At 43.4% G+C, this 15,103-nt stretch overlaps 1 protein-coding gene across 1 annotated transcript in view; it reads right to left on the bottom strand.

Annotated features, from left to right (window-relative positions):
• Positions 1-489: 489 nt before the first annotated feature.
• SPEG (striated muscle enriched protein kinase) overlaps positions 490-15,103 on the bottom strand; it is a 519,092-nt gene continuing 504,478 nt past the window's right edge. The window contains exons 35-41 of the mRNA XM_063933852.1: positions 12,206-12,367; positions 9,741-10,848; positions 6,324-6,563; positions 5,505-5,728; positions 5,323-5,398; positions 3,925-4,074; positions 490-2,710 (exon numbers count right to left, since the gene is read on the bottom strand). Coding sequence (XP_063789922.1) covers positions 2,497-2,710; positions 3,925-4,074; positions 5,323-5,398; positions 5,505-5,728; positions 6,324-6,563; positions 9,741-10,848; positions 12,206-12,367 — 2,174 coding nt within the window. The 3' untranslated portion in view covers positions 490-2,496. The remainder of the gene's footprint in view (positions 2,711-3,924; positions 4,075-5,322; positions 5,399-5,504; positions 5,729-6,323; positions 6,564-9,740; positions 10,849-12,205; positions 12,368-15,103) is intronic.

The raw sequence follows: 15,103 nt of genomic DNA, 5'->3' as shown, positions 1-15,103 counted from the left end.
CGGTGTGACTTTGTGTGCTTACAATCAGGACACATGCACAGTGAGACTGTGCGCTAACAATCAGGACACATGCACGGTGTGACTCTGTGCGCTAACAATCAGGACACATGCACGGTGTGACTCTGTGCGCTAACAATCAGGACACATGCACAGTGCGACTGTGCGCTAACAATCAGGACACATGCACGGTGTGACTGTGCGCTTACAGTCAGGACACATGCACGGTGTGACTTTGTGCGCTTACAATCAGGACACATGCACAGTGCGACTGTGCGCTAACAATCAGGACACATGCACAGTGTGACTCTGTGCGCTTACAATCAGGACACATGCACGGTGTGACTTAGATACATGCGCTGTAGAAAAACATCATTCCATTGCGCCCAACATTGGCAGTGCGTGCGACTCAGCCCCTTGGGTCTGTAAATGTGAGAAAAATCTAGTGTAATATAAGAAGGAAAAGTAGTAGGCAGAGGAAAAGACAGCGACTTGATCGGTACAGATCACACGTAATGGTCCGTGCAATCGATACATTTTATTTTCTCAACTTCTCCACACAAAAAAGGGGGAACTTTACAAACTCAGGAAAGCAACACAAATTCTATTAAATTAAAGGTAAATATATTTAGATTTAGTGAATAAATAAGAAGCTCAAGAGCAGCTTGGGGGACATCTCATGCCCCATCAACAAATGTACAGACTGTAGTCAGTGGCATTATTAAGATAACTGGAGACCCATTAGCCCCATACTCCTGGATCAGCAGAATCAATTCCTCCTTCGGGCGGAGCCACTCCTCTCCTTTCACCTCTTTGTCCCTCACTCTTTAGAAGCCAAGTGTTTTAGGACCCAGAGCATGGCATGATCAGCTACCAGGCCTCACATGACTAAGAATAGCATAGGTTAACATTCTCTTCCCAGCTGAGGCAAACACAGTGCCCAACATGCAGGTTTTCCTTCACAATTTAGACATTTCTTCCTTTTTAGCTCGGCACCACTTGTAATCCCACTCGTATATCAGGAAGGCAGTAATTCTTTCTTGAGTGAGCGACATGGATCTTCAGGAGCTGAATGTTATTTGTTAAGTAGCTACAGAGAGAGCTGAGCAAACAGAGGATAAAGGCAAACAACGGAATACACACTGCTTAACAAAGCCACAAAGAGCAAGACGAGCAGGAGAGAGAACCACAGAGCGGGCACAGAGTGAGGGTGGAAAAGGAATCTAATAAAAACAGCAGAAACTAAACAACGTGTATACTGTAGAATGAGAAAACAGCATCACTTGAGAACAAAAGTAGAACAATATTCCTGGGTTCCAAGAACACATGATTCCATTATAACATAAAGCAGAAGAGTACATTGGGATAGTTAACATCAGTGGGATACTAGAAAATGATAAATGTCAAGTGTCCTCACAAAAAGACATGTCCAAAGATCCTGCAGATCATACAGCACTACCCATTGCCTAATTCAAATATGATGTTGGGAGAAGTTTTCCACAAATGAATGTATGTGTAAGGTCAGGCATCCAAGGCTAGAGCAGTTCTCTTAGATACTGGCTCTGTTGTACTAGTATTACATTGGAAACGTATGAACTCTGGATTCTCCGGCCTTTTCACATTAAACCTCTGCAGGCTTTCTGTTCCCCCATCACTGTGTGCCCCTCATGGTAATCTTCACTGTTTGTCCAGGTCTCACATAACTATGAGTTTCAGCCTCTCTTCCATCAGGACATGTGAACATTCTGTCCACGGATGTTTGGAGATTCTTTAACAGTGTTCTGAAGAACATATATTTATGTAAACAAATATCTTAGATTTCATTATCTCCATAAAGAACACAGCTGCAGCCATGTAATAAATAATTGCCTACATTCCCCCATTACTAGAAACTGGTGGCAGCCCATATCATATTGTTCTTCTTGTTAGCAACCTAGGGAAAATGAATTACTCTAAATAAAATAAAAATAAAATAACACTTAAAGTCAACCCACTTTGAATTGTTAAGACCACTCGTCAGGAAGCAATGCTAACCAGTTCCTGGAAATAGATATGTAAACCAAGGGCATTACAAAACGATCCAGGTTTTCTTTTTCTTTTTTAGCCCTGAAGCATTTTCCAGCAGAAAGATTTTTGCCAAAGGTCTCACTGAACTGAGGTCAAGAGCGGAATATTCTAGCCAGCTGCTGATCTCCCTGGCGATGGAAATGGGGATTTTGTTACATGCATCATGCACCCACTTCTCTACTATTTCCTCTTTCTCAGTCTCACTGGACTCTTCTACTCCTGTTATCGAGGTATGTTGCCCATCAGTGTGCCCGGGACTCCCTTGTCCCATGGGGCAGGGATGTGGAGTCCTCTCTATTTACACTCAGAGTATTAACTTTTGTCTCCGCTAAGTCCAACTTCTCTGGGACTGCTGTTGTCCCACATCGTCCAGTGGAAAGCACCTTTGGCTTCATGGCCACCTTATATATTTTCAAAGTCCTTTCACCATGGTCACTGTGTGACAGGAGCTGATGGCTGTGTACCGTGGTAAGAGCGGAGAAGGACTTTGTGCTTGGTAGCGCTGTCTGAGCGTCTTCTTTGTTGCTCAACCAGGAACTCCTTGAGGCGGTTGGTGGTGAAGGTGAGGGTCTGTCGCCGAAGCTTCATTAGATAGGCATCCTGAAGCCATGGGTTTGAGAAACATTCTTGTAAGGAGGGGCGGCTCCTGTGAATAAATAATAAGCATATAAAAGTTATGTTAATTCCCCATAAAAGGCAACACATTCCCATTGGTTTTCTCTCAGTAAGGCTGGAAAGACAGAAGAGTATAAGTTAGGGACAGCAATTAATTGTACCTTTCTATAAGTCCACTTTATATAGGAGCCAATCGCCTTGCCAGGGGCCGGGAGTGTGACATATGCATAGTGCTAACCATCTACCCTACCAGCTAGTCTCTGAGGGTTGGGTAACCTCATAGTGTAATACATTGGAACTTCTGTCATTTTCAAATCATCTTATCTGACCAAAAGGTAGAACACCCTTGAATATGAGAACTTTTAATATAATAATATACAGTAGAAACTTTTCTGACTCTACAACACAGATCTATTGTATCTATATAACATTGGGCCTATTCTGCCTATACAATATGTGGCCTATTATGGCTACATTACATGGGGTCTATTGTGGCTTTATAACATTGGACCTATTGTGGCTACCTAACAGGACCCATTGTGGCTTTATTATATGGACCTATTATGGCTATACAGGTTGAGTATCCCATATCCATATATTCCGAAATACGGAATATTCCGAAATACGGACTTTTTTGAGTGAGAGTGAGATAGTGAAATCTTTGTTTTTTGATGGCTCAATGTACACAAACTTAGTTTAATACACAAAGTTATTAAACATATTGTATTAAATGACCTTTAGGCTGTGTGTATAAGGTGTATATGAAACATAAATGAATTGTGTGAATGTAGACACACTTTGTTTAATGCACAAAGTTATAAAAAGTATTGTCTAAAATGACCTTCAGGCTGTGTGTATAAGGTGTATATGAAACATAAATGCATTCTGTGCTTAGATTTAGGTCCAATCACCATGATATCTCATTATGGTATGCAATTATTCCAAAATACGGAAAAATCCGATATCCAAAATACCTCTGGTCCCAAGCATTTTGGATAAGGGATACTCAACCTGTATAACATGAATCCTACTAATATAACAAGGAGCTGCTGTGGCTATATAACATTGGGAGGATTGTGATTATATCATATTATGTATTGTGGCTTCATTAATGTATTTTAGAACCTGTTGCATCTAGGAGGAGCAAAGCTTTCTGGTGATGTAAAGGTGGACAATCACCCAACATGATCTAGAAGAATAATTTGTGCTGAATCCTTGTTGTACTGTGTATGTGCAGCAACTCACCAGGGATAAATGGACAGTAGCTTTCGAATGAAGAGAGACGCACTCTGAGATGCATTGGAATACAGCTTGAAAATGTCAAACCGTCCCGCTAAGATCTTATTTTCTGTTTCCACAGGGTCCAATTCAAAGAAAGGAGATCGCCCACTGAGCCTGTGCAAATGGTACAAATAAATGAATGAGTTTCATTGGGGGAAATTACTTTTTACTGGTATCATTGCTTTAGAACATATCAGAGAGGAACACAGAAGAGAAGGATCCTGGTTATAGTATTTAAGATAAATTAAATATATATAAAATTATAGCAATACCAGTGACAGGTGACAAGACCTTTCATACAGCTTAACGAGGTCTTACCTATAGCAAGCTACCTTTACCATAGAGCTATTCTTGCTGCCCCTAGGACTTCAACTCTAGGTAGTAAAGGCTTATATCACCCCAAGGTATTGCCCAGGTTTTTATCTACATATATATATATACATATATTTATATATTTCTTCCTCTTTTCAGCCCTTTACCTCTTTTTCTCCTCCTGTCTCCCCCGTTTACTTCAATGCATTCCTCCCCATCTCTGTCCACCGACTTTTAATTTTTCCTCCCCGGGATAACCCTGGAGAGGAGATGCACTGTCCCCCCTTTTCCTCTCTTTTTTTTTTATTCCCCCTTTTCTTTCTCTCCTGCTACTCTGTCTCTATATACCCTCTCTCTATGGGGGTCAATCCGACCTGATCGCTCGCTGCAGTTTATCGCAGTGCAGCAAACGTGTCAGATATGCGCATGCTGGGCGGCCGAGGGCCGCTGTATTGTAGTGATCGCCTCTGCCTGATTGACAGGCAAAGGCGGTCGCTGGACGGGAGGGGGTCGCGCTCCGGCCACGCAGGCGTGGCCGGACCGTTGGGGGGGCGGGCCGCGGCGGCCGCTGCGACCCGGGCAGCGAGGAGGTGTGCTGGCCGGGAGTTACTGCTGAAATGCAAAAGCATTTCTGTGGGGGGTAGGGGGGGGGGGGGGGAGTTCGGCATTGACATGCGGGGCGGACTAGCCCTGTGCTGGGCATCCCCCCGCATGTCTGAGTGCCTGATCGTAGCTGTGCTAAATTTAGCACAGCTACGATTAACTCGGAATGAACCCCATATCTTATCTTGTTAAAGTTAGCTACCAAGCACATGTGTTACTATCTGTAGTTAATATAAAGCAATTGGATAATACATTAATTTCCTAAAAGACTCCAAGAGAAGAGAACTTTTTCTGTTTTTAGGGATCGCATCAGTGTACGCACAAATTGGAGGATGTGTGTATGTGTGTACATAATAGATATTCCCCTGCCTTTGCCTAGGAAACTGGGTATGCTGCAGTTGAATGCATACCTGCTCCTTGATCAGCTCAAACCCACGCGTTACTTACATGATATAAGTTAATACTCCTAAACCCCAAACATCAGCAGCTGGTCCAACAGGATCTCCTTTTATCACCTCCGGAGCTGCAGGGAAAGTATAGGACAATCACATAAGATAAATACTACTAGGTAACTAGAGGCATTAATAATGCAGACTAAGTGGTTACAATGATAACAGAGTCCTACATACACATGAATTCCAGGGTTCCCACACGTTTCCCCAGCTGACGCGGGATGAGGGGGTTGAATGTCTGAGCACTCCCAAAGTCAATGATCTTGACGGTGTTCATGTAGGACACCATAATGTTCTCTGGTTTAATGTCGAGATGCAGGATCTTCTGTTCATGGAGATATTCCAAACCTTGCAGGATCTGTAGAATGTATGTAACCACATCATCCTCAGAGTAACGGAACCTGCAGATACAAAGAACATGTATCAAACCTGGAACCTTAGTAAAAAGTGTTAAATATACTTATGAAAATAAGGGTAGTAAACTCAGAAAAGTAATGTAGAAATATATGACAAGGGTTGCAAAATATCATATTCTAAAATGTTGTTGTGGAGTTTAGAAATAAAACAGCCACAAAAATGATCTTCTATTGAAAGTCTTGCTTAAGCAGACTTGTCAGTTATAAACACCTCCTCATTAATCTCATAGCTAAGGATATGCTATATTTACTGTGTGCTACAGTTGTATATTTCTTTCTATATTCTGCTTTTTACATGTCATTAGTCATGAATATGCATGAGAAATGATGAAAATGTGAACAGCCCATATCCTGACGGAAGCATGCTGACTGTGCTGGTGAGAAACGTCCTGTGACATTATTAACTTGCCAGCTTTCAGTACATTGGCTCTGAATGATCACATGACCTTCTGCCTATAACAGTTGCACTACCACTTAGGATACATTTTTCCTTGATGGACCCTAAATTTAAATCTAATGATTGTAATGCCAGGTTGCACATGAAAACATGTATACTGCTGCTAGATACATGTACCCCTACCTTTCTACCAGGCAGTAGAGAATTTCTCTCCCAGTACACTGCTCAGAGATCAAAACGAGGTAGCGAGGTGTGATGTATGCCTCGTGCAAGCTCAGGATCCGCTGATGATGAAGGCATTTCAGGACCTCATATTCTTGCAGGACGCTTGATTTATTTTCTTGTTCATAGGGGACAATTTTTGCCATGAAGTGTTTTCCTGTTGCATTCTCCTTACACTCTCGGATCACCCCAAAGCGACCCCTGCAGAGAGTGTTATACTATATTATATACAATACTTCTAGAATAGAGACAACAATATAAAAATAGCCTAATAAGCTCCTGGCTGGCCACACAAAATGTTCCCTCTCCATTCGAATTAGGTTGAGTAACCTCATCCTTCTGTTTGGTGTCCACCCTTCAGTATTTCACTCTTTCTCCGTTTCTATGCTTGAGCCTAAGACCTTAGGCCTACTTCAGACCTGGTCGCTGCAGAGTATGCAGGCTGAAGGCCATTGCAGTGTGTCTCTGCCTGATTGACAGTTGGGGGAAATTGGGGGGGGTGGGGGCGGCGTTGGGACGGCGTTACGGCGGCATTGGGGGGGGGGGGGGCATGGTCTGGACAACAGAGGCGTGTCCAGACTGTTGCTGAGGAGGGTCGCGGTGGCTGACGTTACATCACCCGCAACTGCTGCCGCCAAAAACATGCCTTTGCATCTAGGCTGCGTAGGCAGAGAGCTACTCGGCAGGTGCGAAAGGGGTGGGGCAGGACCTGGCAAGCGGTGCGGACTTGCCCTGTTCTGGGCGTCCCCACGCATGTCAAAGATTTTGATCGTAGATGTGCGTTTTTTTCGCACATCTACGATCAGGTCTGAATTAGGCCCTTTCCCTTTTCTTGCAGTCAGTCACACTGCCCTATTTCTGAACCTCTTCTTCCCCTCTTCCCCCCCCCCTCTGTTAACCATAAAACTGGTCACTTCATTATAATTTATATTTTGATTATTATCAGCTATGTTCCATTCCTGTTCTTTCTGATGAATGTGATGTATCATTGCCTATTTTTACTGTGACTTTTCAATACATTTTTTGTTAAGAAATAAATTAAATAGCACAATGAAATAAATACACATGGAAAAGGTAACAAAAATTTGACACATGAGCTCTAATATGGTAATGCGGCAGGAGGAGTCACGCAAAGTACCAATAGTTGATGCAAAATGAACACTCATTTCCTATTCAGATTAATTTCTTTATATCCAATATTTTAATTGATATGCAAAATAAAACACATTAAGAAAGGGTGTAGTATGGTTTGCCGGTGGTCGGGGTCAGGGCGACCAGCATACTGGCGCCGGAATCCTGAACGCCGGCATACCGACAGCTGGGCAAGTGCAAATGAGCCCCTTGCGGGCTCACTGCGCTATCTATTCTCCCTCCAGGGGGGTCATGGACCCCCAAGAGGGAGAAAAGATGTCAGGATTCCGGCGCCGGTATGGTGGTCGCCGAGAGGACGGCCGCCGGCAACCTGAAGACCACTCATTAAGAAAATGTTATAATGGTTTGGAAAACCCTAAATGGGTATTTATAAAATCTTACAACAAATCTGCAATGTCTGCGGACTGAGACCTGTCATGATGAACTCATATTGAGTGGTACTACATATACTAATTACTAGTTACTGTTATTTGCTATGGTAACTTCCAATGTAAAATGGGGATAATTTACTTTTGTAGGATATTGGGCACACATGAAAATGTAAAAGGTCCTGCCCACGTCAACACTACACGTCTGCAGTATGTCTAGTTCTTCATTCTTTTCAGCATTTTCTTTTTTTTTCTATTCTCAAGGATCATTTTTATTTTAAACAAATCATTAGATTAAGGAGCTATGGGCCTGATTCATGATTGTAAGCAAAGCAAATTATCAAACAACTGGGCAAAACCATGGTGCACTGCAAGTGGGGCAGATGTAACGTGCAGAGAGATGTAGATGTGGCTGGGGTGTGTTCAAACTAAAATTAAACTTGCAGTGTAAAAATAAAGCAGCCAGTATTTACCATGCACAGAAAAAATATAACCCACCCAAATCTAACTCCCTCTGCACGTTACATCTGCCCCACCTGCAGTGCACATGGTTTATTCTAGTTCCTTTATAATTTGCTCGCTTACAAACATTAATCAGCCCAATGGACCTAAATCAGAGATGTACATAAAACCTATGTTTCTGCACATCCAATGGGGGTCATTCCGAGTTGTTCGCTCGGTAAATTTCTTCGCATCGCAGCGATTTTCCGCTTAGTGCGCATGCGCAATGTTCGCACTGCGACTGTGCCAAGTAAATTTGCTATGCAGGTAGGAATTTTACTCACGGTTTTTTCTTCGTTCTGGTGATCGTAATGTGATTGACAGGAAGTGGGTGTTTCTGGGCGGAAACTGGCCGTTTTATGGGTGTGTGTGAAAAAACGCTACAGTTTCTGGGAAAAACGCGGGAGTGGCTGGAGAAACGGAGGAGTGTCTGGGCGAACGCTGGGTGTGTTTGTGACGTCAAACCAGGAACGACAAGCACTGAACTGATCGCAGATGCCGAGTAAGTCTCGAGTTACTCAGAAACTGCACAGAGATGTCTTATCGCAATATTGCGAATCTTTCGTTCGCAATTTTGATAAGCTAAGATTCACTCCCAGTAGGCGGCGGCTTAGCGTGTGCAAAGCTGCTAAAAGCAGCTTGCGAGCGAACAACTCGGAATGACCACCAATGTTTCTACATCTGCAAAACCACACTGCATATGTGCAGATCTGCAACTGCGATGTCGATTGCAGTGTCCCAAACGCTGCAGAAAAAATGACACACAGCTGGTATTTGGTGGCAGCAATGGGGCGGCAACAAGCAGCATTACAGAAAATATGGGCGTGTCTGCAGAAGCTTGCAGTGGGTGTCATTTAGCTACAGATGCTTCCTGCTGCCTTTGCATATTTTCACAATACTGCTGCATACAACAAAGACAAGTGGCGGTGCAATTAGCGGAAAGTCACATACATATTTGTAAATAATTGGTTTTGTCTGAGTTAATGACAAACGATAACAGTTAAATTAGTGTCACAAAACCGAGTCTGGAGCAGCACACATTGCAGGTTACAGAGTAGTTTATACAAGAAATATATAAAATTCCACTAATACAGATGACATAACTGATAAATTACTAACAATCAATTAATAACTGTGGACACAAAGCTCTGTCAGCCAAGGAAAGGTGGGACAGTGACATCCACGGTTAATGACATCAAAATATTTTTTAGACTATATCACTGAAATATTCACTTGTTCCTGCTTTACCACTGATTTTTTGGGCCTCTCGAAAATGTTGATTTAATATACTGTACATTAAAAAGAACCAAAATGACTTTGATAAGACTAAATAACAGATTGTGAACATTCCACTCACCTTGCTTTCTCATCCAAAAAGGTGTAAGGTTTCTGGGGTACCCCTTGTCGCAGAGTGGTACTTTCTCTTCCTGAGGGAGTTACTCTACCCCCTGGTGTATACCTGGCATCTTTGGCAGGGGTTGTACTCTTCACAAGAATTCGTGTAGGGACGGTCTGAGCGACTAGTGCTGGAGGAGGTGACTGTGGAGTCTCTTTGATTGGTGAGGATGGTGGCATTGATATAAAGGAGGTGACCATGTAAGTTGGGTATGTAGGGGTTGATGGCTTATATATTGGGCTGGTGGGAGGTGACGGGAAAGATGGTTTAGAATTGGAAGTTGGACTTACAGGTGTAGTAAGAGATGAGGATTTAAAGGGGGGAATGTGTAGCATGATTGGAACAGAGGGAATAGCAGCAATTGGTTTAGGAGCCACTGGTGGTGGAACCCGTGGCTCTGTGGATACCAGGTGTGGTGGGCTAGATGGTCCTTCAGATACAGGAGATTTAGCAACATGTTGAGTTGGGAACATTTTCATTGGGGGCACATAAGTTACTGAGGGAATATTCTGTAACTCAGTAGGAGATTTTGCTTGTTGCACATGTGTGGCTGGTATAATTTTTGCAGCAGATTCAGGTGCAGGTTTCACCTGTTGTACTGGGGCAGCAGGTGGAACTCTTAAGCGAGACACAGAATTTCCAGTAGTCACAGCCACTGTTACTGTAGAGACATGGGAATTCATACCTAGCGGAGGTTCAGAGGACTGTAGCCTATTAATTGAAGGACCTTGACTTGGGGGCTCAACCTTAGCAGTGGTTTGTGGCAAGGGCCTGTGTACTGTGGGTGGAGTTGGAACAAGTCCTCGTTGCCGTCTTGGAAGAGTTGGAGGAGGAGGTCCTTTCCAAACTGACTCTACAGAAGAAGTAGATGGAGGGGCATTTGTAGCAGGAGAGATAATAGCAGGAGGAGATCCAGCTGATGGAGGCAACTTGGAAGGTGTGACAACTGCAGGAGGCACTGTTGGTGCAGAAGTGACACGAGGAGAAAGTGGTCCAAAAGCAGATACTGTTGGCACTACCGGTCTTGTTTTTTGGGCAGCATGAGCCAAATACGGTGATGGTTTGTGGTCTATAAACAGAAGAAAAGACCATGAAAGGCCTACTATCTGAATACATAGAGCTAAACTGAAATTGTGTCTAAGCTATTGTATGACACATATGTGATTACAACTGATTTATGCCAGATGTTATTTCTCTATTATTGTTGCCATCATACATAATATGTGAAGTTTGATTTTTTTTTTTTTACCAGAGTGCCACTAGATTGTGCTAAGTTTTGTGGATTTTTTTACTTTGTATCAGAAAAGCATGTCACATTTTCAACATTATCTTTTTTAATTACTGTTACTTTTTTACTACTTAAATAATGCTCATTAGAGTCTCCTTTGTGTATTACATAACTCATGATGGTAAAATATGGGTACTCTGAGAGTTCATTTATTTAAACTGACTGATTTTTTATTTATACTCATTTCTACTTGCACCACAGGAAAACCCTTCTGCTGTGATACATGCTTCGATGACACAAACTGTGTCCTTTTTTAAAAAATAAAGAAGGTCAGATTATGACCCCTTCGAGGTAGTGCAACGAAAAAAAAAATTTGGACAAGCAAAATGGTAAAACTGTCTGCTTTTGAAAGCTCTCCACCCTTTCAATTCCACTGTAATATCTCCTCTCAGAGAGCAGAATCTTGTGCAGGGTAAGTTGCACTTCAACAGCTAGCCAATTATTTGCACAGGATGTCTCAACCTGTGAAGAAGCTTCAGTTCCCCTTTAGCAAAGATGTAATCTACTGTTTGTGCATGTTAGTAGTGACAGTGGTTTATTGACTATGTGTCTGGTTCTAATACCCAGCGCTTCTGATCATGTTTATGGCCAAAATGTAAAAGAATAATGCTTTTACTACCAATACACAGCTATCAAAGCATTGCCCTTTTAAATTTCGGGCATAAACATGATTGGAAGCACTGTTTTTTTGTGTTTTCTTTTGTTTTTTTAAATACTCTTCATTAAGCAGATGATAGGTAAATATATCAGACAAATTACACAAGGACATGAATCATAAAATACAAACAGTTCCGTACAATCTATCAAAATTTGCGATAACAATAAGGAGATCCAATTTTGGATGGTATAATTGCAAGAAGTAGGAAGCGCTAGGTTTTAGAACCTCCAAGAGTGGACAAGCACCAAGAAACTATTCTTGCTTTGTATTTATACATTTGTTTCAGGCCTGTAAATGTGCACATCAAAGACCACAAAAGAGCATATATTCCTATAATCAGACAATACCCAAGGCTGAAAGGTTTCTGTATGATTCTATTTCATATACTGATTGATGAATTCAGCTCTCTGAAATAAAAGTAACTCTGGAACCAGAGAATTGTTGTGCAACCCTCTGGCCCTTCTTCCTGGTCTTACTTACCAACTCCATCTATGACAACAGTCTTGGACAAATTGCTGTAGGGACTTTGACCCGCTTTGTTCACACATGCGACACGGAACCTCACAGAACTGGCAGGCAACTCAGTGACATTAAAATAGCAGTCTTTGACACTGGAGCTGATCACCTTCCACTCCTGTTTCCCTACAGAGGTATTATACAATAAGAAAGATTAGCAACATACTGTAGGGTGTGGGAAGAAAGCAAGCTGGAAAAAATGGTTTATTTACAAACTGCAAATCACTACCTCTAAGTCTGTGGAAAAAAATAGATCCTTTTAGCAAAAATATAAATAAAAAAAATTTGCTGTGTGCCCACTTCACACCCTGATCCACACCTTCTGCAGAATCAAGGGGAAGTACAAATTTTTGCATCATTGTACAAGCCCCATTTTGCCCACATTTCCAAATGAATGTCTGTAAAATCTGTCACAAAAGTAGATGCATGATAAAAGAGAAGTGCAGAGTTACATTTCTGCCATAATATATAAAATAAGAATTTACTTACCGATAATTCTATTTCTCGGAGTCCGTAGTGGATGCTGGGGTTCCTGAAAGGACCATGGGGAATAGCGGCTCCGCAGGAGACAGGGCACAAAAAGTAAAGCTTTAGGATCAGGTGGTGTGCACTGGCTCCTCCCCCTATGACCCTCCTCCAAGCCTCAGTTAGGATACTGTGCCCGGACGAGCGTACACAATAAGGAAGGATTTTGAATCCCGGGTAAGACTCATACCAGCCACACCAATCACACTGTACAACATGTGATCTGAACCCAGTTAACAGTATGATAACAGCGGAGCCTCTGAAAAGATGGCTCACAACAATAATAACCCGATTTTTGTAACTATGTACAAGTAATGCAGATAATCCGCACTTGGGATGGGCGCCCAGCATCCACTACGGACTCCGAGAAATAGAATTATCGGTAAGTAAATTCTTATTTTCTCTATCGTCCTAGTGGATGCTGGGGTTCCTGAAAGGACCATGGGGATTATACCAAAGCTCCCAAACGGGCGGGAGAGTGCGGATGACTCTGCAGCACCGAATGAGAGAACTCCAGGTCCTCCTTAGCCAGGGTATCAAATTTGTACGGTTTTTACAAACGTGTTTGCCCCTGACTAAATAGCCGCTTGGCAAAGTTGTAAAGCCGAGACCCCTCGGGCAGCCGCCCAAGATGAGCCCACCTTCCTTGTGGAATGGGCATTTACATATTTTGGCTGTGGCAGGCCTGCCACAGAATGTGCAAGCTGAATTGTATTACACATCCAACTAGCAATAGTCTGCTTAGAAGCAAGAGCACCCAGTTTGTTGGGTGCATACAGGATAACAGCAAGTCAGTTTTCCTGACTCCAGCCGTCCTGGAACCTATACTTTCAGGGCCCTGACAACATCCAGCAACTTGGAGTCCTCCAAGTCCCTAGTAGGCGCAAGGCACCACAATAAGCTGGTTCAGGTGAAACACTGACACCACCTTAGGGAGAGAACTGGGGACGAGTCCGCAGCTCTGCCCTGTCCGAATGGACAAACAGATATGGGCTTTTTTGAGAAAAACCCCACCAATTTGACACTCGCCTGGCCCAGGCCAGGGCCAAGAGCATGGTCACTTTTCATGTGAGATGCTTCAAATCCACAGATTTGACTGGTTTTAAACCAATGTGATTTGAGGAATCCCAGAACTACGTTGAGATCCCACAGTGCCACTAGAGGCACAAAAGGGGGTTGTATATGCAATACTCCCTTGACAAACTTCTGGACTTCAGGAACTGAAGCCAATTCTTTCTGGAAGAAAATCGACAGGGCCGAAATTTGAACCTTAATGGGCCCCAATTTGAGGCCCATAGACACTCCTGTTTGCAGGAAATGCAGGAATCGACCGAGTTGAAATTTCTTCGTGGGGCCTTCCTGGCCTCACACCACGCAACATATTTTCGCCACATGTGGTGATAATGTTGTGCGGTCACCTCCTTCCTGGCTTTGACCAGGGTAGGAATGACCTCTTCCGGAATGCCTTTTTCCCTTAGGATCCGGCGTTCCACCGCCATGCCGTCAAACGCAGCTGCGGTAAGTCTTGGAACAGACATGGTACTTGCTGAAGCAAGTCCCTTCTTAGCGGCAGAGGCCATAAGTCCTCTGTGAGCATCTCTTGAAGTTCCGGGTACCAAGTCCTTCTTGGCCAATCCGGAGCCATGAGTATAGTTCTTACTCCTCTACGTCTTATAATTCTCAGTACCTTAGGTATGAGAAGCAGAGGAGGGAACACATACACCGACTGGTACACCCACGGTGTTACCAGAACGTCCACAGCTATTGCCTGAGGGTCTCTTGACCTGGCGCAATACCTGTCCCGTTTTTTGTTCAGACGGGACGCCATCATGTCCACCTTTGGTATTTCCCAACGGTTCACCATCATGTGGAAAAACTTCCCGATGAAGTTTCCACTCTCCCGGGTGGAGGTCGTGCCTGCTGAGGAAGTCTGCTTCCCAGTTTCCACTCCCGGAATGAAACACTGCTGACAGTGCTATCACATGATTTTCCGCCCAGCGAAAAGTCCTTGCAGTTTTTGCCATTGCCCTCCTGCTTCTTGTGCCGCCCTGTCTGTTTACGTGGGCGACTGCCGTGATGTTTTTCCCACTGGATCAATACCGGCTGACCTTGAAGCAGAGGTCTTGCTAAGCTTAGAGCATTATAAATTTACCCTTAGCTCCAGTATATTTATGTGGAGAAAAGTCTCCAGACTTGATCACACTCCCTGGAAATTTTTTCCTTGTGTGACTGCTCCCCAGCCTCTCGGGCTGGCCTCCGTGGTCACCAGCATCCAATCCTGAATGCCGAATCTGCGGCCCTCTAGAAGATGAGCACTCTGTAACCACCACAGGAGAG

Source organism: Pseudophryne corroboree, chromosome 7, assembly GCF_028390025.1.
Source record: "Pseudophryne corroboree isolate aPseCor3 chromosome 7, aPseCor3.hap2, whole genome shotgun sequence".
NCBI classification, from domain to species: domain Eukaryota; kingdom Metazoa; phylum Chordata; class Amphibia; order Anura; family Myobatrachidae; genus Pseudophryne; species Pseudophryne corroboree.
This window is presented reverse-complemented; position numbering and strand designations above follow the sequence as displayed.